General features: G+C 57.7%; 11 protein-coding genes across 11 annotated transcripts; 3 read left to right on the top strand and 8 right to left on the bottom strand.

Moving 5' to 3' along the window:
- Positions 1–10: 10 nt before the first annotated feature.
- Positions 11–793, bottom strand: B0H18DRAFT_1038580 (mitotic-spindle organizing gamma-tubulin ring associated-domain-containing protein). The gene is made up of 4 exons (XM_048030454.1): positions 612–793; positions 481–561; positions 327–430; positions 11–277 (listed from the first exon to the last, which is right to left on the bottom strand). Exons 2-4 carry the CDS (start codon positions 530–532, stop codon positions 209–211), a joined length of 225 nt encoding a protein of 74 aa, XP_047887629.1. The 5' UTR covers positions 533–561; positions 612–793; the 3' UTR covers positions 11–208.
- Positions 749–1,882, top strand: B0H18DRAFT_1038578 (DOPA-like domain-containing protein). Its single transcript, XM_048030453.1, has 5 exons — positions 749–1,232; positions 1,284–1,363; positions 1,415–1,448; positions 1,498–1,594; positions 1,646–1,882. The coding sequence occupies exons 1-5, from the start codon at positions 1,067–1,069 to the stop codon at positions 1,758–1,760; spliced, it is 492 nt and encodes a 163-aa protein (XP_047887628.1). The 5' UTR covers positions 749–1,066; the 3' UTR covers positions 1,761–1,882.
- Positions 1,883–2,071: 189 nt separating this feature from the next.
- Positions 2,072–3,997, top strand: B0H18DRAFT_1107656 (cystathionine beta-synthase). Its single transcript, XM_048032718.1, has 9 exons — positions 2,072–2,271; positions 2,328–2,465; positions 2,518–2,549; positions 2,600–2,641; positions 2,699–2,786; positions 2,845–2,906; positions 2,970–3,176; positions 3,239–3,549; positions 3,618–3,997. Exons 1-9 carry the CDS (start codon positions 2,163–2,165, stop codon positions 3,835–3,837), a joined length of 1,209 nt encoding a protein of 402 aa, XP_047887627.1. The 5' UTR covers positions 2,072–2,162; the 3' UTR covers positions 3,838–3,997.
- Positions 3,998–4,544: 547 nt separating this feature from the next.
- B0H18DRAFT_1124301 (uncharacterized protein) lies at positions 4,545–4,801 on the bottom strand (the record flags this gene model as incomplete). Its single annotated transcript, XM_048034835.1, has 2 exons — positions 4,545–4,692; positions 4,743–4,801. 2 exons carry the CDS (start codon positions 4,799–4,801, stop codon positions 4,545–4,547), a joined length of 207 nt encoding a protein of 68 aa, XP_047887626.1.
- An 848-nt stretch (positions 4,802–5,649) lies between these two features.
- Positions 5,650–7,002, bottom strand: B0H18DRAFT_73574 (uncharacterized protein). The gene has a single exon (XM_048039224.1). The coding sequence runs from the start codon at positions 6,773–6,775 to the stop codon at positions 5,867–5,869; it is 909 nt and encodes a 302-aa protein (XP_047887625.1). The 5' UTR covers positions 6,776–7,002; the 3' UTR covers positions 5,650–5,866.
- A 25-nt stretch (positions 7,003–7,027) lies between these two features.
- Positions 7,028–7,896, top strand: B0H18DRAFT_1215103 (uncharacterized protein). Its single transcript, XM_048036616.1, has 2 exons — positions 7,028–7,464; positions 7,518–7,896. The coding sequence occupies exons 1-2, from the start codon at positions 7,349–7,351 to the stop codon at positions 7,816–7,818; spliced, it is 417 nt and encodes a 138-aa protein (XP_047887624.1). The 5' UTR covers positions 7,028–7,348; the 3' UTR covers positions 7,819–7,896.
- Positions 7,821–10,426, bottom strand: B0H18DRAFT_1038549 (uncharacterized protein). The gene is made up of 8 exons (XM_048030452.1): positions 9,918–10,426; positions 9,789–9,863; positions 9,646–9,731; positions 9,491–9,561; positions 9,328–9,424; positions 9,209–9,271; positions 9,007–9,077; positions 7,821–8,955 (listed from the first exon to the last, which is right to left on the bottom strand). The coding sequence occupies exons 1-8, from the start codon at positions 9,970–9,972 to the stop codon at positions 7,905–7,907; spliced, it is 1,569 nt and encodes a 522-aa protein (XP_047887623.1). The 5' UTR covers positions 9,973–10,426; the 3' UTR covers positions 7,821–7,904.
- A 1,718-nt stretch (positions 10,427–12,144) lies between these two features.
- Positions 12,145–13,106, bottom strand: B0H18DRAFT_1038540 (uncharacterized protein). The gene is made up of 2 exons (XM_048030451.1): positions 12,853–13,106; positions 12,145–12,717 (listed from the first exon to the last, which is right to left on the bottom strand). Exons 1-2 carry the CDS (start codon positions 12,924–12,926, stop codon positions 12,369–12,371), a joined length of 423 nt encoding a protein of 140 aa, XP_047887622.1. The 5' UTR covers positions 12,927–13,106; the 3' UTR covers positions 12,145–12,368.
- Positions 13,107–14,720: 1,614 nt separating this feature from the next.
- On the bottom strand, positions 14,721–16,222 carry B0H18DRAFT_1139340 (uncharacterized protein). Its single transcript, XM_048035622.1, has 3 exons — positions 16,104–16,222; positions 15,680–16,042; positions 14,721–15,628 (listed from the first exon to the last, which is right to left on the bottom strand). Exons 2-3 carry the CDS (start codon positions 15,754–15,756, stop codon positions 15,205–15,207), a joined length of 501 nt encoding a protein of 166 aa, XP_047887621.1. The 5' UTR covers positions 15,757–16,042; positions 16,104–16,222; the 3' UTR covers positions 14,721–15,204.
- On the bottom strand, positions 15,781–16,489 carry B0H18DRAFT_1139334 (uncharacterized protein). Its single transcript, XM_048035621.1, has 2 exons — positions 16,104–16,489; positions 15,781–16,042 (listed from the first exon to the last, which is right to left on the bottom strand). The coding sequence occupies exons 1-2, from the start codon at positions 16,318–16,320 to the stop codon at positions 15,912–15,914; spliced, it is 348 nt and encodes a 115-aa protein (XP_047887620.1). The 5' UTR covers positions 16,321–16,489; the 3' UTR covers positions 15,781–15,911.
- A 759-nt stretch (positions 16,490–17,248) lies between these two features.
- Positions 17,249–18,637, bottom strand: B0H18DRAFT_1038531 (uncharacterized protein; the record flags this gene model as incomplete). The annotated part of the gene is made up of 4 exons (XM_048030450.1): positions 17,249–17,348; positions 17,403–18,204; positions 18,268–18,533; positions 18,587–18,637. 4 exons carry the CDS (start codon positions 18,635–18,637, stop codon positions 17,322–17,324), a joined length of 1,146 nt encoding a protein of 381 aa, XP_047887619.1. The 3' UTR covers positions 17,249–17,321.
- Between the last annotated feature and the right edge of the window lie 131 nt (positions 18,638–18,768).

Below are 18,768 nucleotides of genomic sequence, written 5' to 3'. Positions count from 1 at the left end.
GAACTGAGGTCGCATTCCTTTGGCCTGTAGTCGACTGCTGCATACAAACGACTCCATACTCACATCTGGCGAGCCTGATGAGCTCACGACGTGTCGCACTGGGCCTTTATCAACTCTAGAACGCTACAGCAATCCGAATACAAGCGGCCGCCACTATACTGAATCTCAGTCATTGAGAGAACGTCGCCCCTGCTGCATCCAAGTCGTGTTATCTCCCATTGGTTGTGGGTTTTCCTGACAAGGCTTGGCTTTCTCTACGCAACTCCTGGATGACAGCCTGTGACCATGCTTGTTGAGATGTAATTTCTGGACTCTGGGACACGCACCGCCAATGCCTCGGGGTTAACGCCGCTCTCAATCATGTTGACGCACGTAGCAAGGGTCTCTTTGTCCAGCCCTGTGTTTAGAAGTTGGGAGATATCATACAGAACTACGGATCCTCGTTCAGCACGCGGAGCAACCGTCGTCGCGTTTGCTTACTGTCCAGGGTTTGTTGCGCAGCCGTGATTCGGTCGGACTCTCTTGAAGACATCGTGGCCGGGCGTGTCCTACTCGCTGTAACTATCACAGAGAGTAAGTCGTGTACTTCGTAGATGAAGCTGAAACCCAACATTGATCCGCAACAGCTTGAGAATCGAGCCCCCAGCAGTTGTTCGTGGCGGGAAGAAAGGCAGTCGCGCGACGCGCTCGTAATCACGATGAGCCTCTGATGCTCCCTTCACATGACTCAAACCGTGCCGTCCCACTCGACCTCGTAGTCGTCAACGCATTCTCGTTCTCGTTCTCAGTCGCTCAGCTCAGCGGCTGGTCGCACAAGTCATTCTGTCTAACGTCTCCTTCGCTATTACAGACGCCAGTCTTCACACACATCGTCTGGACAGTCAGCAAAACATCCGGGCCATAAGCGAGCCATAAGCATCATTGGCTTCTGCTTTGTCATGCTCACTAGCACTCTAGCATGACCCCCGCAGTACATATATAAAGCACGCAATCGTACTTGTCGACAGTGCCGAGCCAACAACGCTTGTAGTCGTACAGCTGAACATTCCAGTACATTCTCGACGACATGCCTTGGGACTCGCCTTTGAAAGGCTATGAGAATGCCGAGCCCCTCCCAACGACGATCAACCCCGACGGGAAATCTCTACATAACCCTCCGGGCCCCAGGTCGGCTTCATACGACGACTTTCCGAAGCCAATTGACTCGTCAAACAATGGGTTTGACTTCCACAGTGAGTACATCACCGTCGGTATGAATATGCTTTTTCATTGAAGCCATTCAGTATACTACATGCCGAATAGCGCGGCGGAAGCACAGTACGGGAGGGAGCTGCACGAGCGAATCCGGAGAGAGTTTCCCGAGGTGAGATGTGCACATCCTGTTTTATAGTATGGCTCCTGAACTATGCCTTAGCTTCGCATCTACAAATTCTGGGATAAGCCGGTTGGTGAGTGTGAACTCCAGAAGCGACACTATCAGTACTTACGTCGTCGTAGGTCCACACCCTGTCCCCATGTTCGAGGTGAACGTGTTCAATCCCCATCAAACTGGGGCATTTTTCTCCTGGTTGGTAGTCAACCGGGGTCCATGCTCGTACGTGCGACATTCCATTCACTGAAGACAAGATACTGACATTGGCATCAGAGTCCTCATACACCCGAACACCGGAGATTCGTACAAGGATCATACTGAGCTTGCGACTTGGATAGGCCGACCATACCCGCTACTCACAGAGATGCTACGCGGGGGCCCTCGATGATCGTCCTTTCGCGGAGTGGGCTATCATGACTTCCTCTCGATAGGAGCTCCGTCGCTCCTGATAGTGCTCATTGTTCTTGTATGATTCCTTGGTTTTGCGCAATATGTCGCTATTTCTCTCTCTCGACGCGTCCGCCTGCTAGATCCGCCCGCATCCTGTGCTCCAGGGACCAGCCTCGTCCGCTCCAATCATCTGGAAGTACTTTGAAAAGGGTCACGTGCACGCGTTCCATCATTCAAACTGGCGGGGCGCGGCGCGTCTAAGCGCGTCTATAAAAGGCGGCCTTCGCTCTCGGCCTCCGCCAATCTTCTCCTCTGTTCCATCCAAGCCCTTAGCCCCGCTGCTGTGGGCCTTACACCTCGTTAGATCAATCTTGAAGATTTTCAATTGTAGCAATTCAGCATGCCTTTCTCCGCGCAGATACTGGACGACGCTCTCGGAGCAGTGGGGAACACCCCGCTCATCAGGTTAGACAGGATAGCCAAGCAGGAGGGCGTAGAGTGTAACCTGCGTAAGTCGTGGCATCCCGCGCAATGCATTGCTCCCCCTCATTGAGAGTACGTTCAGTCGGCAAGCTTGAATACACCTCCGTCGGCGGTTCCGTGAAGGACCGCATAGCGAAACGGATGGTCGAAGCTGCCGAGAAGGAGGGCAAGCTCGTCCCTGGCTATAGTGTCGTCATTGAACCTACTTCCGGCAACACCGGTCAGTGCACGAATTGCTTGCATTGAGTTGAATATTGACGTCGTCGTCATAGGAATTGGCCTCGCGTTGGCCTGTGCTGTGAAGGTCAAACTCACGTCCCCTTTCCTGAGCATATGCTGAATACTACAGATAAGGGATATTCTGTGATCATCACGCTGCCCAACAAGATGTCTCTTGTTCGTACCCCTACGTCTGCTCTAGCCATTTCCACTGACCATCCAATGGCACTGTAGGAGAAGGAAGCCGCCCTGCGCGCACTAGGCGCGGAAGTGGTGCGGACGCCCACCGAGGCAGCCTGGGACGCACCCGAGTCCCACATAGGTAGAGCGGACACTCCGTGCGCCGGGCCTCTCGTGGCTGAATTCCTTAACGATCGCAGGGGTGGCGCGTCGGCTTCAGCGAGAGATTCCAGGAGGGATAATCCTCGATCAGTATGCGAACGTGCGTGCGGAACCCCGATAGTGTCCTTGATATAGGCAGTGCTAACCGCTGTGCGGGATATAGCTGAACAACCCGCTCGCGCATGAGCTCACGACCGGTCCTGAGATCATCGAAGCCGTCGTCTCTACACCCGGGACCGCAGAGCGGCCCTCTTCAGGCAAGGTCGACGCCCTCGTCGCGGGCGCAGGTACAGGCGGCACCATCACAGGGCTGTCCCGCGCCGTCAAGAAGACACACAACAAGTCCTGCATCGTCGTCGGCGTTGACCCCGTAAGCCCCTTTCCTCTTCCCCCGCACGCTTCAATACCTCACACCCATGGCCTCGCCTACAGAAAGGGAGCATTCTTGCGCTCCCCGAGGCGCTGAACACTTCCGACGCGGGTGCGGCGTATGTCGTGGAGGGCATCGGGTACGACTTCATCCCGGACGTGCTCGCGCGCGCGGAGGTCGACGCGTGGCTGAAGACGTCCGACGAGGAGGCGTTCGCGGCCGTCAGGAAGCTCATGCGCAGCGAGGGCCTGCTCGTCGGCGGGAGCAGCGGGAGTGCGCTGAGCGGGGCGCTGAAATGGTTAAAGGAGGATGAGACGGGTAAGAGGATCGCGCGGACGAAGGGGGCGAACGTCGTGGTGTTGTTGCCCGATGGGTGAGTGATACTTGCGTCCGCCTATGATGGGACGGGGCAGGTTTGCTCATTGCGGGCCTCGTCTGTAGCATCAGGAACTACATGAGCAAGCCGTGGTTTCTCAAGATGGCGCTCGAGGCGGAGCCGACACCGCTCGCGCACACGATCGCGAGCATCCTCAAGCCCGGCCAGCTAGATGAGGGCGCGGATGTGCAGATCGCCAGCGTGAACGGGATTGTGAACGGGATCTCGGAGCGTACGCAGGTTGAGGTGCCGGACCGGCCCAATGCGAGGGACGAGAAGGCTTGAGTTCATCATCGGTCTGGAAGTTTCGTTCATTGAGGCGGATTTGTCCGTTTTACTCCTAGTCTAGAATTCGTTATCGTTCTACGTATCTTCGCTCGGACTGTCGTGTTTCGCCCTGTGTCAACTTAGACTTGGAATGTGCATGCATCTTGCCCACACCGGAGTCTGCATGTGCCCAGAAATTTTCGCACCGCTCGCCCTCAAATACAATCGCGCAGCACACGCTCAGGCCAAATGACGCTGGATAATAACGAGTACATGCGATAGCCACTAGCGCTACAAGCCCAACGGCTACAGAGTACAACAACAGATGGTGCAGAGCAACCCAGACAGTCCAAAAATCCCAGAACCCAAAGGCAGTACATACGGGGAAGTACATACAGCCATACGATTAGTGCATAAGCGGCGGCGGCGTAGGTTACGAGCGGAAGTCTGAGTGCATAGAAGTGGTCGAGTCCGGGTCAGCGGCTGCGTCGAGCAGGGCGCGACGATTAGGGCGGAGGTGGTATGCGTAGTGTAGGGATATCTATGAGGAGGAAGGGAGACATGGCGCAAAGGAGTGTGGCGAGGCGTGCGCCGGTGCGCCCGGTGCAGCCTGGTCGGGTACTAGTTCATATGTCGGCATGGGCGCATACCGTTTCGACGTGCGTGTGCAGTGTGCGTGGCGTGGCGGACGACCCGGCGGGCACGCCGCACGAGGCGCGGACGGCTCAGGTGAAGCGGACGCTGCGGCGGCGCGCGGTGAGGAGGACGAAGTCGTCGGGGAGGACCGACGCGCGCGGCTGCTTGCGCGTCGCCTGGCTGAAGTGCTTCCACGCACGGATGATCCGGCGCTCGAGGTACTTCCGCGGAGAGAGGCTGGCGGGCGGGGTTAGGCGGTGCGCGGGGCACGAGCTCGGGGGACTTACCGAGGCTTCGGGACCTGGACGTCGGGGAAGGCGGGGGTGGTGAGGTAGCGGGAGGCCATCGTCGACGTGTGCGGGTCGGGTGTCGTGGTGCGTGGTAGTAGATACAACGACGGGTTCGTAAGAGGGAGAGACGGATAGCGATACAGAGGTCGAGCACGCGGGTATTAGGCGGTGGGTGAGTAGGATGTGAGGGCCGTCGTCGCAGACGAACGGGCAGTGTACAGCGTCAAGAAGGGCGGGGTCGGGACAGGTCGTGGCGGCACAGCACGAAGGCTCCGCCTCCCCGCCCTCTTATACCCACTCACCTCCGGACTGAATGGCCAAGAAGCCCGAGCACAAGCGCGCCAGAGGACAATGGGGGCCCGTGCAGCACAATCGGTCTGTGCGCGGGGGGCGACAGCCGGCCTCGCGCGGCTCGCGGAGTGTTTGTGGGTGGGTGTTTGGGACCGAGGTGGAACGGAGAAGCCAAAGCGAGGACAAGCACAACGGGCGGAGGACAATTGCGGGCGTGACATTGTTCTGCTGCACTTGCCGTTTCGGGAAGGGATGACTCTATTGCCACCGAGACGCGGCTCGCTCTCGCGGACACTTGCCGCTCGGACGCGTTCTTCTTGACTGTATCCTGCGCTCCGTGGATGTAATGCTGCTGTGGGACGCTGGCTTCACCTACCGACGCAATTGTGTCTGCTGAACGCGTGTCTTCGCGTGCGATACCATGAACCTCCGGCGCGCCTCGCTTGATTGGACTGGACGTCGACGGCCGTAGTCCGCACACTGACTCTGCACACAATACAGGCTGCCCGCCCGAGGATGCGAAGTTCACCGCGTACCTCTGTGATTCCCGAGCTTCTATCTAGCACAGGTATCGTTTCTTCTCGTGGTCTGTCGCTATGAGGAGGGGCGGCCCCTGTTGCTAGACTTCGGAAGCTGGGGATCCCTACAACTCGCGTCGGTACCGCCAATGCCACGACTGCAGTAAGTGTGTGGTATCCTACATGTCGATGCGTAAAGTACGTCTATCGGATCTACGGGGTATGTGCTGTCTACGGATGTCTACTGTGCAGGGTATGTGCCATCTATTACATCTAGCAGTGCCGAGCAGACCACCGGCGCGTCCACCAGTCCTATAGCTGCAACCTCCCGCCTCTACCTCTCCGCCAGAAGATGACGCCCACAGTCGCCTTCACCGCCGCAGCGCCCACGAGGCCCCATCCCATCCTACGCAGTGTCGTCCGCCTGCTTTCATCACTGGATTCGTCACCCGCGCCCTCCTCCTTCCCAAAGTGCACTACCAGCGCCCCAATACCCGCCCCGCCCATCAGCGCGGCGAGCCCCGCGGTTCGCTTCCAGCGCGAGGTCGCCGAGCTCGGAGAGACCGCACTCAGCCAGACGCTCGTCCACGCGACGCTCGTCGCGTACGGCGTCTTCAGGCTTTGCACGAGCACCGCCTGCAGGGACATGCTCGTCGATATCATGCCCAGCGTCAGGATCGGGTGCGGCATGTACGTCGCCACCGGGTCCACGAGCGCGAGCGCGCCCGCCCCTGCGAGGAGCGCGGACTGCAGCGCGCTCGAGCGTGCGGGCGTGACCCAGCGCGGGAAGCGCGACCCGGCGAAGCCGCCGAAGATGAAGCCCCCGAGGGCAGCCGCGCGCTCGGCGGTAGACGAGTTGGTGATGTAGGTTACGGCAGTGGGGAAGGAGCCGTTGAGCGCGCCGAGCTCGGCGAAGAGGGAGGGAAGGTCCATCCCGAGCTGGACGGTGGTGCCCGTGACGAAGGCGCACCAGACGCCGGAGACGGCGAAGGTGAGGCTGTCGACGAGTCCCGTGGAGAGGCAGAAGAGGAGGAGGGCTGAGTTGGGCGGCGAGGGCGCGGGTGGTGGCGGAGGGCTGGGTGCGGGCGTGGGTGCGGGCTGGGCGGGCGATGAAGTGGTGAGCTGCCGGTATCTCAGGCCGCCGCCCACTGTGCCAGACAGGAGGCGGGACCGCCAGGCGGCGCGGCTGGCGCAGAGCAGGCGTCGTGTGGAGAGGTGCATTGGAGGAGTGCGGACCGGGCGCGGCGACCATGCCCTTTGACTGCTCGTCGATCACGGCGTTCCGCTCTTTCGGGGCTATCGGGCCGACATCGGTGATGGGCCGGAGGCGCGAGGCTGCCATTTCGGGCGTGTGCGCCGTGCGCGACGCGCCTTCGGACCGGCGTCGCGGCTCACGAGGAGCGCGTCCGGGCCGATCGTCGGCGTCGACGACCAACGGGACGGCGGGCTCTCGGTGCCGCCGGCAACGCCCACCAACGACCCAGGCCTGGTCAGGCACGGGAGGCCTCTTCCACCAGAACCACCATCAGCTCCCCATGTGCATGTCGCTGCATGCTCGCTGCCTTGACGACCTCAGCATGCTCGGCGCGAGCCCGCATATAACCACCAGCAGGCAGGACGCGCTCCTCACAGTTCGTCTTTCGCCCGACTGACCGGTTCAGGCCCACGCTCTTTCCCTCCTTCCTCCAGTCTTCCCCCGGTTGTGTTCCTCGCCGTCTGTGACGCGACCGTTCTGCTCAGTTGCACCATCCCGCTCTCTGACACTCGCATACCGTGCATATCTGATCAGACAAGATGCTCGCGCTGCTCTACTCGTTCGTCCTCCTCACCGCGAGCGCGTTCGCGCTCCCGATGTTCCACTGGCCGCGGACAGAAACCGTCAGCAACGTCGTCTGCACGGACCCCAACGTGTACGTCCCCCGCCGCATCCCAAACCCTCAGTCACTGACACAACTTCGCACAGGACGCTCGACTCGCACGAGACCAACGTCGCGCTCCTCCAGATCTGCGGTGGCATCGCGGGCTCGATCGAGTCCTGCCAGGGCAACCCGACGACGACGACGGGCACGTCCGGCGGCTCCGAGTTCACCATCACGCCCGTCAACTCGGGCGACACCATCAACATCTCCAAGGGCCGCTGGGAGCAGGGCATCAAGGCCGTCGCCGCGACGTGCGGCGCGGACAAGCCGTTCACCGCGACGTTCACCGGTGGCGCGACGACGGGCGATGTGAATGTGGTGCTGCAGCAGGCGAGCGCGAAGTAGGTGGGGCACGGGAGGGGTAGAGATACTGGAGGTGTTTGCTGTGTGTAGGGTGTTTCAACATGGGTTCTTCTCGGGCTATCCTGCCGTCATTGAGAGTGAGTTGCAGGTGGGTACGGCATGAACAACAGTCTCGTATGCGGGAGGACAAAAGCCCCACGAATAGTCAGAGTGAGCGTGAGAGCTGATGAGTACAAGGAGAGTGCTATAGGACATGCGGTAGGCAGGGGCAGACGATACAAGACTCGCACGAGACTGATGAAGACCAATGATACAGTGACGAACAGGTCTAAGCATGAGACAAAGCACATCACGACTTCAAGAGAACACGCCAAAGCCCTCACTAGCACCCGAAACATGCTTCGCCGCCTCCGCGAACTACAAACGCACTCATCAGTCCTCAGAACCATCGCGCAGCGAACGAAAAGACGCACCGCAGGTATGATCCCCCGCACCAGACCCTCCAGCGCCGCCTGCTTCTCCGCGATCTCCCTCTCCAGCCTCGCGATATACTCGTCCTTCTCAGCCGCGCCACGCTGCGCCGCCTGCAGGCGCGCCTGGAGCTGCGCAACCCTGTCCCGGAGCTCACGGATCTGCGCGTCCCTCACGTCCGAGTCCGAGTCGTGGATCCGGACTCTCGGCCGGGTAGGCGTCGACGGAGGGGACCAGCAGGCACGCGGGCTCGCCGCAGGACTGTCGCTGGTGAACATCGGAGGGACAGAGCCCGAGCCCGAGGGCGTCGGTACTTGCTCGGGCGCAGAGGCCTTCGCCGGCGTGGTCGCGGGCACCAACCCGTCCGAACTGGGTGTAGACCGCTCGGGCGACGCGTACCCACCGAACAACTGGATGGGCGAGGGGACCCCTGCGCCCATCGCGCTCGCGAGCCGCCGTAGGACGCCCTTGCCCTTGTCGAATAGGGACGCCCCTGCTGGGGTGTCCTCGGGGGTGTCTTCGTCCACGTCCATCTTGTCCTGGTCCTGGTCATCCTCGTCGTCTTGCATGGAGAGGCCGCGCGCGTTGAAGCGCGTCGAACCCTGGCGGGACACCGTGGGCGAGGGCGACTCCTCGCGGACGGCGTCCATCCTGCGGACCGGGCGCGGGTTGGAGACGGGCGTCGGGGGCACGAAGCCCGGGTTAAGGCTACATCTGGACGTCAGCAGGGGCAAAGCCACCGCACGGATGTCGACGTACACGGGTGCCCGCACGCTCGCCGGAGCCTCCTGCTGTGGGCCGTCCTCGAACTGGAGCGCAGCCGGGGTCGACTGCGTGCGGCGGAGGCGAGTGCGGCCGGAGCGGAAATGCGTGGACGCGGAGGGAAGCACCCTGGAAGGACCGGGGAACGCGGATCGCGCCCTTCGGGGCCCAGGGATCCTGCCAAGAGCCCCTCGATCACTGCGCGGTGCTCTGCCTCCCTCTTCCGCGCCCGCGACTTGAAAGTGTTGTGCTCGACCATGCGCTGTGTGGCCGTCGAGTCAGCGTATCGCGCGGATGGCGTGGGTGCTGTGGAGGTACCTGATGTTTGGTCTTCGCCTTGGTGGGCGGGAAGAGCTCGCGCAGCTGCGCGTGGTGCGGGTAGTGCGTCGCCTCGGCCTTGGGATGGCGGGAGGGACTTGGTCGAACCTGGGTAGTCGCGGTTAGCACTGCACGCTGCCACTTGGGGCATGGATGGACTGACTTTTCGGCAGTGTCTTGAGGTATGAAGACCTCGTCGTCGTCGCCATCCCACCCGAAGATGTCGTCGGAGATCTGCCGATTGAACAGCGACGCGATCGTCAGGAGATCGTTAGTCGTGCAATCGCTCGTGAGCATCTATGAGGAAATACACTCAACCAGTGCTTCGAGCTCCGTGTGCAGGGAAGTGGTCGCCCGTTTGTGGTCAGCGAACCTTTCGCCCGCCCGGCGGGCATTCTCTTTCACTGCAAGTAGACGTTGTGTCATCCGGCGCGACGACTTGGTACATGCAGATAGGTCACCTTTCTTGATGAACCTTGCCTTGCTGATCCCGTCCGCTTCCACCTCCTTGAGGCCGACTGCGGTATTCAAAATACCTGGTACGCAAAGGATTTCTTCAGCTGTTACTCGGATATGTCGGCTCCAAAGACTTACGGTCGCGGTAACTGACACGCCTGATTCTCTTGTTCGTCCGGTGCGTGCCATGATACTGCTTCTGGTTAGGATATATGGAATGGTAACGAAGAGCACGTCAAGTGCGGTAGCCTCGCCGGCGAGGCTCGGTAGTCTTCGGAGAACGAGTGGCAGGCTCTAGAGACCTGAGCCTTGGAGGTGTTGGTGGTGCGAGGTTGGTGTCCATGGTATTTGTACTAGAACTGCCTGTCAGGCCGTCACTACAGACAATGAGGGCGGGTTTGACTCGTTCGAGGAACAGTGCCAGTGAGGTCCTCGAAGAATGCATGCCCAAACGAGCGTACCAATGCAGATCGTGCAACACGTGTTGGGCCTAGAAGGGTAGACTCCGCGCTGTTCAACGTTCAAAGGCGAAAACAAAGAGTGCGGGAGCGTCCAGTTTGCACAACACATCCTGTTTACGGCACCAGCATCCGGCGTTAGCGTAGGCACTGGCAGTCGACAATAGGACCAGTTGACCAGTGACTCCCAGTGAAAACGCCGAATTTTGAGAGCGGTCCGTGTAGATTGTGTCGCTTACCTCACTAATGCTGTCGATTGCTGTCGACGCGCGCGCACTTTAGACGCGGGATCGATTCCCACACTGGTGGACGACTGCTCTGTGCGTGTTCCGGCTGGAAGTGTTCGATGCACATTCCCTTGCTATCGTTTGCTATCGTTTGTCTCCAAATATCACACTTCGTTGTGGTTGTGCTGCCCGTGCACTCACACGCACTTGTAGATCGAACCTACCGCGCACCGCAGCCTCATCTGGCTATTCCGTATATGGCAGTAAGTTACATAAGCATGTACTTACTCCCCCGAACGAAAGTCAATTATCCTCCTTGTATGCCTCAATCTTCCCTCATGAGCACATCATATACTGATTTTAGTAGGTATGATATATATGTAGAAACCTATATCAGAGATAAAGGGCGCGAGGAATGGACAACACATAATGATAGTAGCTATACTGTGGCTGACCCAATGGTAATGCAATTTGGTACAGTATGCAAACGACCGTTTTCCTTATTGCACGTAGGATCATTTCACCCAAGAAAAATCGCATGATGTTGCTACATGTCACCTTACTATTCTCACAGACGCAAGAGGAGCTACCTGCTTTCTGCAGCCCTGGAAAAATCGTAAGGTGCGTTTTCGGCGCCTATTTCGCCGCGCCAATTTTGGCGGGCGAAACCAGTCGCTCGTTTTCAGGCATGCAAACAGCATGTCCCCGCCCTCCGGTTGACCTTGAAATATTCAAGGGTGTGCTCAAGATGTATAAAACTGAGTCTATCAGGCTAAAAGTCGAGGTAGCTTCAAGTTGCGGGTGTAGGACAGTAATGCAAACACGTTTGCATTACCAGCCACACTGCATCGGCACATCCACCGTAGCACGTGATCTAAGACTTTGACGGAGTTCTTGCGAGCGCGACGTGCGTCTCCGTGTCGTCTACCGTCTTGTACTATCCTCCTCGTCTTCTTCGCCTCCCATGTCGACTTCAGCACTATCTGCAGCAGCTCCCGCGTTGCACCTTACTAATACAAGTCAAGAAGAGCACTTCCTGTGTGGGTGCGCGAATAGAAGAACGACTGCTGGCAAACACGAGCGACTTGGTACAGTACCGGCACATTTCACAGCGTGATTCTGACATTCGAGCAGGGCACATCCCACCTCCGGGCCCTACACTAAGGGCTCCCGCTTGATTTCCGCGTGCAAAGCACACCCGTGGCGAAGACCTTGAAGATGCCGATGAAAGGGATGCCCCCGTCTCTCTCCACCAGGGTGACTTGCACACGGCCACAGACGCAGCAACACAACGCATACGCAGAAGATGGACACGCACGGTAAAGGCCTCGCGCAACGCATTTGATGAAGACACTGCGGGCCTGGGGCGCAGCGACGAACGGACAGCGGGCGTGGACGACGAGCGGACTGCGGGGGAGGGCGGGCGGCTGGCGAGGACAAGTAGGGACAAGTGAGGGTGAGCGTGCGCACACGAGAGCCAGCTCGCTATTCACAGTAACAGGACGCCGCAACGTGCAGCGCACGGCCGATGAGTGGAGGCACGGCCGATGAGCGGGCGGTGGGCGGACGGACAAGCGGTCAAGCAGGTGAGCGGACGGACGGGCAGGCCAGCGGGGCGGGGGCGGGCGTGCGAATGGGCGGGCAGACAAGCGGGCGACTGGACGAGCGGTAGCAGAAGCGGGCGAGCACTGGCATGGACCAACACCACGCGCACCCCAACCACGAGCGTGATGGGCGAATGCCCAGCACGCAGACACGGCCGAGGAACAGGTGCTGCGCGCATGAGCGCAGACAAGAGTAGGTGAGTCAGTATTCAGAATAGGTGGACTACCGTGGACGAGCAGACGAGCGGGACGCGAGCAAGCAGACGCGTGGGCGGATAGGTGAGCGGACGAGCAAGCTAGCTCATCGCTGCGCAGTGGCAACTACGAGCACGCTGGGCAAATGCCCAGCGTGCAGCCACGGCCGACGAAGGCGCACACAGGCGGGCGAACAGGCGGGCGGTAGAGCGGGCGAGCACCCACATCCAGGCGATTCGGACGTCATGCGCAGATAAGGTCACCAAGCGCACACGCAGGCGGGAAAACGTACACGACTCGGAGTGGGCGAGCAGGGAAGAGGAACAAAGCGGGATGGCAGACGGACGAATGGGTAGGCAGACGGGCGGACCAGCCGGCCAGCTAGCAGGTGGGCGAGCGTGTGTGTGAGTGGACATGTGGGGTGGGTGCGCAAGCGGGTGCGTGTGGACCCTGTGTTATAAGATGTGCTGCTCATCTCGGACTTGGTAGGCTCTAAGAGCAAAAACTGCGTGACTAAGCTGAAGGTATGTATACAAGGTCTCTCATTGACGATGCTAGTTGAGTTTAACACGGCATGTTGCCAACAGTGCACCAATGCAAAGGGCAAGGCAAAGGCTCGGTGACTCAGACTCGCGATAGAATGGTCTACGAAGACACATATTCTACAGTGAGCCACGAACTAGTACATTGACTAATGGGGTGCAGGTTCTCGTTGCTCAATGCTACTCGATGCTCGCGGCTTGATGCTACTAGTACTAGTACTAGTGTACTGTGATGTAGATTGTTACACTGCTACGAATTGCTGAATATACACCATTCAAAGGGATTATTTACTGCTCGAGGAGCATGGCCTTGAATGAGTTCTATGACAATCTACCAGAATCGTTGGCTACGATAGCTACGTCGATAAGAGGCGCCTTCTGTCTGTCGGGAGCGAACGACTCAGAATCATGGGACCGAGGTCGACCACGATCTATGGAAGTCGACATCGTTCGATGTTTGTCTCATTTTACTTTTGATGTCGATTCTGGTCGAACACCAGCGGTTTGACACCGGACAATCTACAGGGATCGCTCTGAAACTTCGGCGTTTTCACTGGGAGTGACTGATCGACAGGATGCTTCGGACAGCGAACGTTCCGTTATGCAGCGGAGCAGGGCATATGATACCCACCTGACAACGTTGTCCGACCCGCGTCCACACCAATGCAAACAAGGTATCTTGACCGGCAACTGAAGGCCACAACTTGAATGCCGTTACCGCGCCAGTAGCAGAGCTCACAGGGGGGGCACTTCTTGAGCTCTATAATGCCAATGGGCAGATGCAGACGTTCTGTGCGCACACAAATCAAGTTGGTGGCAAGATGCAATTTGGATGAGGTCGGCGATCTCGATCACCAAGGACGGAACGCGCATACGAAACGCGGCCACGTGATGGTCTCAGCATTGCGCACGGGTACTACTGACGCGGAACCTCGATGCTTTGGCGGGCAAATGGGTCTCTCGTTTGCAGAACTGCCGAAAGCACTTTCCCCTACCGCGGAACGTCCATAAATATTCATGTGTGCTCTCAAGATGTATAAATATGATTCTATAACAAAAGATTGACATGATCATTCTGTTTGAGCAGTCGGGACAGTAATGCAAACGCGTTTGCATTACCGGTGCAGCATTTGGCGCCCACCCGAGATTAGGAGTCCGCCTGCTTGCCGTTATGCCGAATGCGCGTCTACTGCAGATGCTGAACCACATGTGAGGGAGGAGCCACCCGCACTGCTTCCCAAGCGGAGATTGTTTCGGCATGGGGAGACGCCGCCGGTCACATTGCACTTCCCAACTCCAGTGCAATGTGCAGTGCAAACGAGTATCTTCCACTCGTACACACACCTCAGAAAATTTTAGGAAGCATATCTGGAAGGTATTTTATGTGCCTGAAGTCTCAAATTTGTGTTCCGAAGGAAGGATTGTAGTACCCGGTGCAGTAACTTCTCGTTACACCTGTATTCAGCCACCCGAAAACAGACCTTTGATTTTCTCCCGCGGCGTACAATACACCCAGCTACTTCTGCTTCATATATGATATTAAGGTAGTATGTAGCAGTCATATACGATTTTTTGGCCCAGTAAACGGCTCGGTATGAGGGGAGAAATGCGGCTGTTTGCATTACTGTGCCCGTTTGCATTACCGGTTCCGCGTCAGTACGCGATCACTACATCTGCGGTCCAGCTTGAACCGAATGACCAGTGACTAAATACTCCAAGGCACCTAGAGTCTACGTTCATACATATCTGAGGCCATCACTACGATACAGCGTGTCTCTGTTCAAAGGCAGACAGTGAGCTTGATGGTCAGGATTTATGTCCCAGATTGCGCCTTGCGCCCAGAAACAAAACTCCTGCAGCACATCGTTCAGAAGCGAATATGACTGAACAAAAAAAATCACCTACATGCACGCCGCAAGGAGGATCGCACCTCATCCACACGGGCCAGTCTAGCCATTGAATCAGCGCGTCAAACTCCTCTCTCCACTTCGCGAGGAGGCGGCTGTGATCTCCGCATTTTGCTCTTCGACATCGAACGCCCCCCTCCAAGCTTCCGTGTATACACGGCAGATCTCGTGCAGTACCTCCTTCGTCGCATCAAATAGGACGTATTCCTGCTTGGTGAACTTCGACACTGGCAAACGCGTTGTGTGACGCGTCGCGCATCCCTCGGCCATCTGCGCATACCACTCCGGCATGCCGACATGCTCGCGATGCATGTAAGGGAGAAGCGACACAAGGAGTTGTCTGCGTACGTCCACTGCACGCTCGGATGCATTGCTGTAGGGTCGATAAAGGAGGTGGCGTACATACGGCAGCCGATTGGAGAATCGATCCTGGATGACACGCGCGAGGCCTTGCCAATCCACACCACTCTTCGCGGTTGGGTCGCGGGTCAGGATCTCCGCGACGTCCGCCTGCACACGCGCACATCCTCCTTCGATATACCTGTTAGCCGGTATTCAGTGCGCCTAGACAAGCGGCGCGCTTCGACGAGGGATATGAGGGCCGGGTCGTAGAACGAAACCATAGTCGATGGGTCGACTCGGATGCGCACCTCTCCCGAGTTGTGCCAGGAGCCCGCTTGGCTCACTTCGGCAAAAGTGGTAGGCAGACTGCCTTTCCAGTCTTCAGGCGGTATCATGGGCTCTTGATGAACCGGAAGTGAGGACGGGGGTGGAGGAACCATACGCGCAGGAGCATCTGAGGCCGTGATGTTGTCAGGAATATCAACCACCATCTTGATCCCATCGTTAGCGACCAAAGATTGGGCAGAGACCAACTCCAGCCCATCCGAGATGTTGCAGTACATGAGTTCGCTGTGTTCCCAGCGTTAACACATACGCGGGCTTGAATGGAGGCACCCTTACAAGTCAAGCGCCATCCTGGCAATCCCATCAATGCCGTACTGCCGGCCCCATTCGCACATCCTGTGGAAGCGCGCCATTTCTCCCAAGTAGCTGTCATGCGGATCATAGTTGACTTCGCCCCAAAAGAGGACGTCTTGTGCATCGACAGTTCCACCGAACTTGTTCCCACTACCGCCGTCGAAGAAGAGCAGATTGAGTTCGCGCGTGGTGCTGTAGGTAAAGAGCGTGCCGTTCAACCTCCTGTAAAGGGTTGAGAATGCTCCGGGTCAAATGCAATCCAGTCCCTCATCGGGGGCTCTTTCATGTGGCGTCCGTGGTAGAGGAGGGTACCCGGAGGGATACTGGCACGGATAGTTGTATGGCCTTGATAGGTCCTCGGTAGTCAATAGACGGATATAGGTAGAATCTGAAGTGACGTGCGTACCATTGGTATACTTGGCGTTCGGGGCCAACTGCAGCAACGAAGCCAAAGACTGGAAAACGAGGTTGCCCGTCGCATCTTTTCCAGGACGTTCGTACCAGGGTCTTAGATGTTGCAGGTCATGTTCATGGGCTCCTACGGGGAATTGCGTTTGAGAGCAAACCCCCAGCAGAACGCCGGATGCATACAAAGGCAGGGCCAGAGCGTGTCGCCAACGCATGGAGGGCAACGAAGGGCGTGGGTGCGAAAAGCCTCAGCACGACGGCCCGTCGTATTATGTAGCAGGGCATTGAGAAGCCGATACCAGGGTGTTCTGAAACGAACCCGGATAGAAGGAGCTATCGGACATTGACAACGTCCGGATAACTTACGAGGCATCCCGAGAACCTTAACGACTAATGCCACGCTCCTGCACGAGGCGGAGAAGCTGATGCTAGAAAGACCGTGCCGCCTCTTCTTCTCCTACCAAGACCCGGTAAGTACAGATCGGGGTCGTGGACGGAGTGTTTGACCGTGATCCACGCTGTAAGGAACCTGGGGCTATTAATGCGGTGAACTTGTCATACTGTTTGGGACTAAATGTTGCCGTTCAGCTAACACTGCGATATTTGGAGAACCACCTATACAATCACAGGGCAACAGCTGCCATCATGTAGAGCATACTGACAGCCTCTTGTGGGCGAGGTGTAGATGGACTGATAGCCCCGTAAGTTGTAGCGAACCACGCCAAAGCAAGCCTCAACGCTTCACGAGCTCCGCGCCGAGCGGTGTGTTGACTTGGCTAGAACGTGCTTGTCGGCCTCAATCTTCCATCGAGTATCAAAACTTGTATATTTTTGCATTCCAAACATACTGCATGTGCCCCAGTACGAACTAAACCGTCGCATCGAGTGTTTCAGGTGTGATGCGTAGTCACCATTGCATATCATGACCCGTTGTGCGCGTCCATGCGAATCGCGATGCACACACAAGAGGACCTAGCAAATTATCAACAGGAGATAAGCACGTAATGTACACGGCGCACCTGGACGTGAACCAGGCGAGATGTATCCTTTCCGAGTCGACTGGTCTGAACAACCGAAAAGTATGCATTGCTGTTCACATTCAATTTGATAATGCTGAGCAGTGCTGACTCGGACGTATAGCACCGAGAAGGAATCATCATCATAGAAACCTTTTCGGTGAAACAATGAATAGGTTGATGCTAATACATATCGATAATCATTGTCCCGCCTTCTCCTTCTCAAACTGCCGGAAATGGTCAGCACCCACAAGGCACGTTCAACTTTCTCCAAGGCGTACCTCTTGGTCCATCTGCACATGAAGGCTCATCAAGAGCCGCAGCCGTCTCTGTTTGTGATCCAACTGTCTCTGTAGCTCTTCAATACAGGCATCTTTCTGCGTCACCGCGCCACGGGCGAGCTCCAGGTCCGCCTTGAGCTGGATGACTTCCGTCTTCAGTTCGTCGATCTCGGCGTCTCGTGAATCGGGCCCGGTTGAGATTGGCGACAGCGCACGCGAGCAGTATGATGGCGTCGCCGTGATGCTTGCATCCTTGGTGAATGGTTCTGGAGGGCCACAGGCTGCCACATTTGTCTGAGTCGGGGTCCCACGATACGGCGTTGGAAGGATGTCCTCGAGAGAGCCTGGTACGGTCGACGAGGGTCCAACAGACCTAGCCCGACCAGACGTGAAGATATCACCAACGAAGTTTCCGAACGCATCCGTAATGCGCATGAACACGTCCTTGCCTGAACGCGGCTTCGAAGAGGATGCCGCAGCGCACTCATCAAGCGGCTGGAACTCTTCGTCGACGTCTACCTCTGATAGCTCGTCGTATTTCTCGTCGTCGAGGTCCGCCGCATCGTCGAGCATCATGCTATCCTCCGCGCCCTCCAGGCCGTTCAATTGGTCGATTGCCATCGAGTTGTCAGCATCGCTCTCATCCATCGACACGTCTGCGTCTGCCAGTGCGTAGATGGGGACCTGACGCGCAAGAGGCGATGGTGTCGCCGGTGCGCCACCGATGGCTCGCCTCTTGATGAAAGGCCGTGGATTCGACTCAGGCGTCAGTGGCGCTACGTGGGAAGGCGCTGGCAGCAATCTGCCATGAACCCAATCAATCAGCTCATCAGACAGACATACGTCAGTCAAAGGTACAACGCACGATGATACCAGTAAGAGTGGCGACTCTTCCACGTCGGCCTCTGACCACGGCGTTGGGTAGGCATCGACAGCCTGCGCCGCAGGCGTGGAGGGTCCAGGAGTCGGCAAGGCCGCAGAACGAGAATGGACATTCTGTTGTCTGCTCGCGAGTTGGCGCTGCAGGTCAGAGACGAATTTGTTCAGCCGCTCCGTTTCGCCCTCCAGCTCCGCGACTCGGCATCCAAGTGACCATATTCTTCCACGGGACCTGATGTACTCCCACATGTACTGCAGTAGGCGTGAGGCAGGAGCGCACAGTATCAGATAGAAACCTGACTTACGTCGAGCCTTGTCTTTCGCTTAGTAGGCGGGAATATCTTGCGCCAGTGCATCGACTCTGCTTGGTATGCAGCGCGAGCTGAGAGTGACGCGTCGAGTTTCAACTCATTGCGAGTAAGTCTAGAAGGGATAGATAGAATAATCAGGGAATCCGCCGTTCGAGCGCTGAATACTGAACCTACGT

Source organism: Fomitopsis serialis (assembly GCF_022376445.1).
Source record: "Fomitopsis serialis strain Sig1Antser10 chromosome Unknown B0H18scaffold_120, whole genome shotgun sequence".
In the NCBI taxonomy this organism is placed as follows: Eukaryota; Fungi; Basidiomycota; class Agaricomycetes; order Polyporales; family Fomitopsidaceae; genus Fomitopsis; species Fomitopsis serialis.
This window is presented reverse-complemented; position numbering and strand designations above follow the sequence as displayed.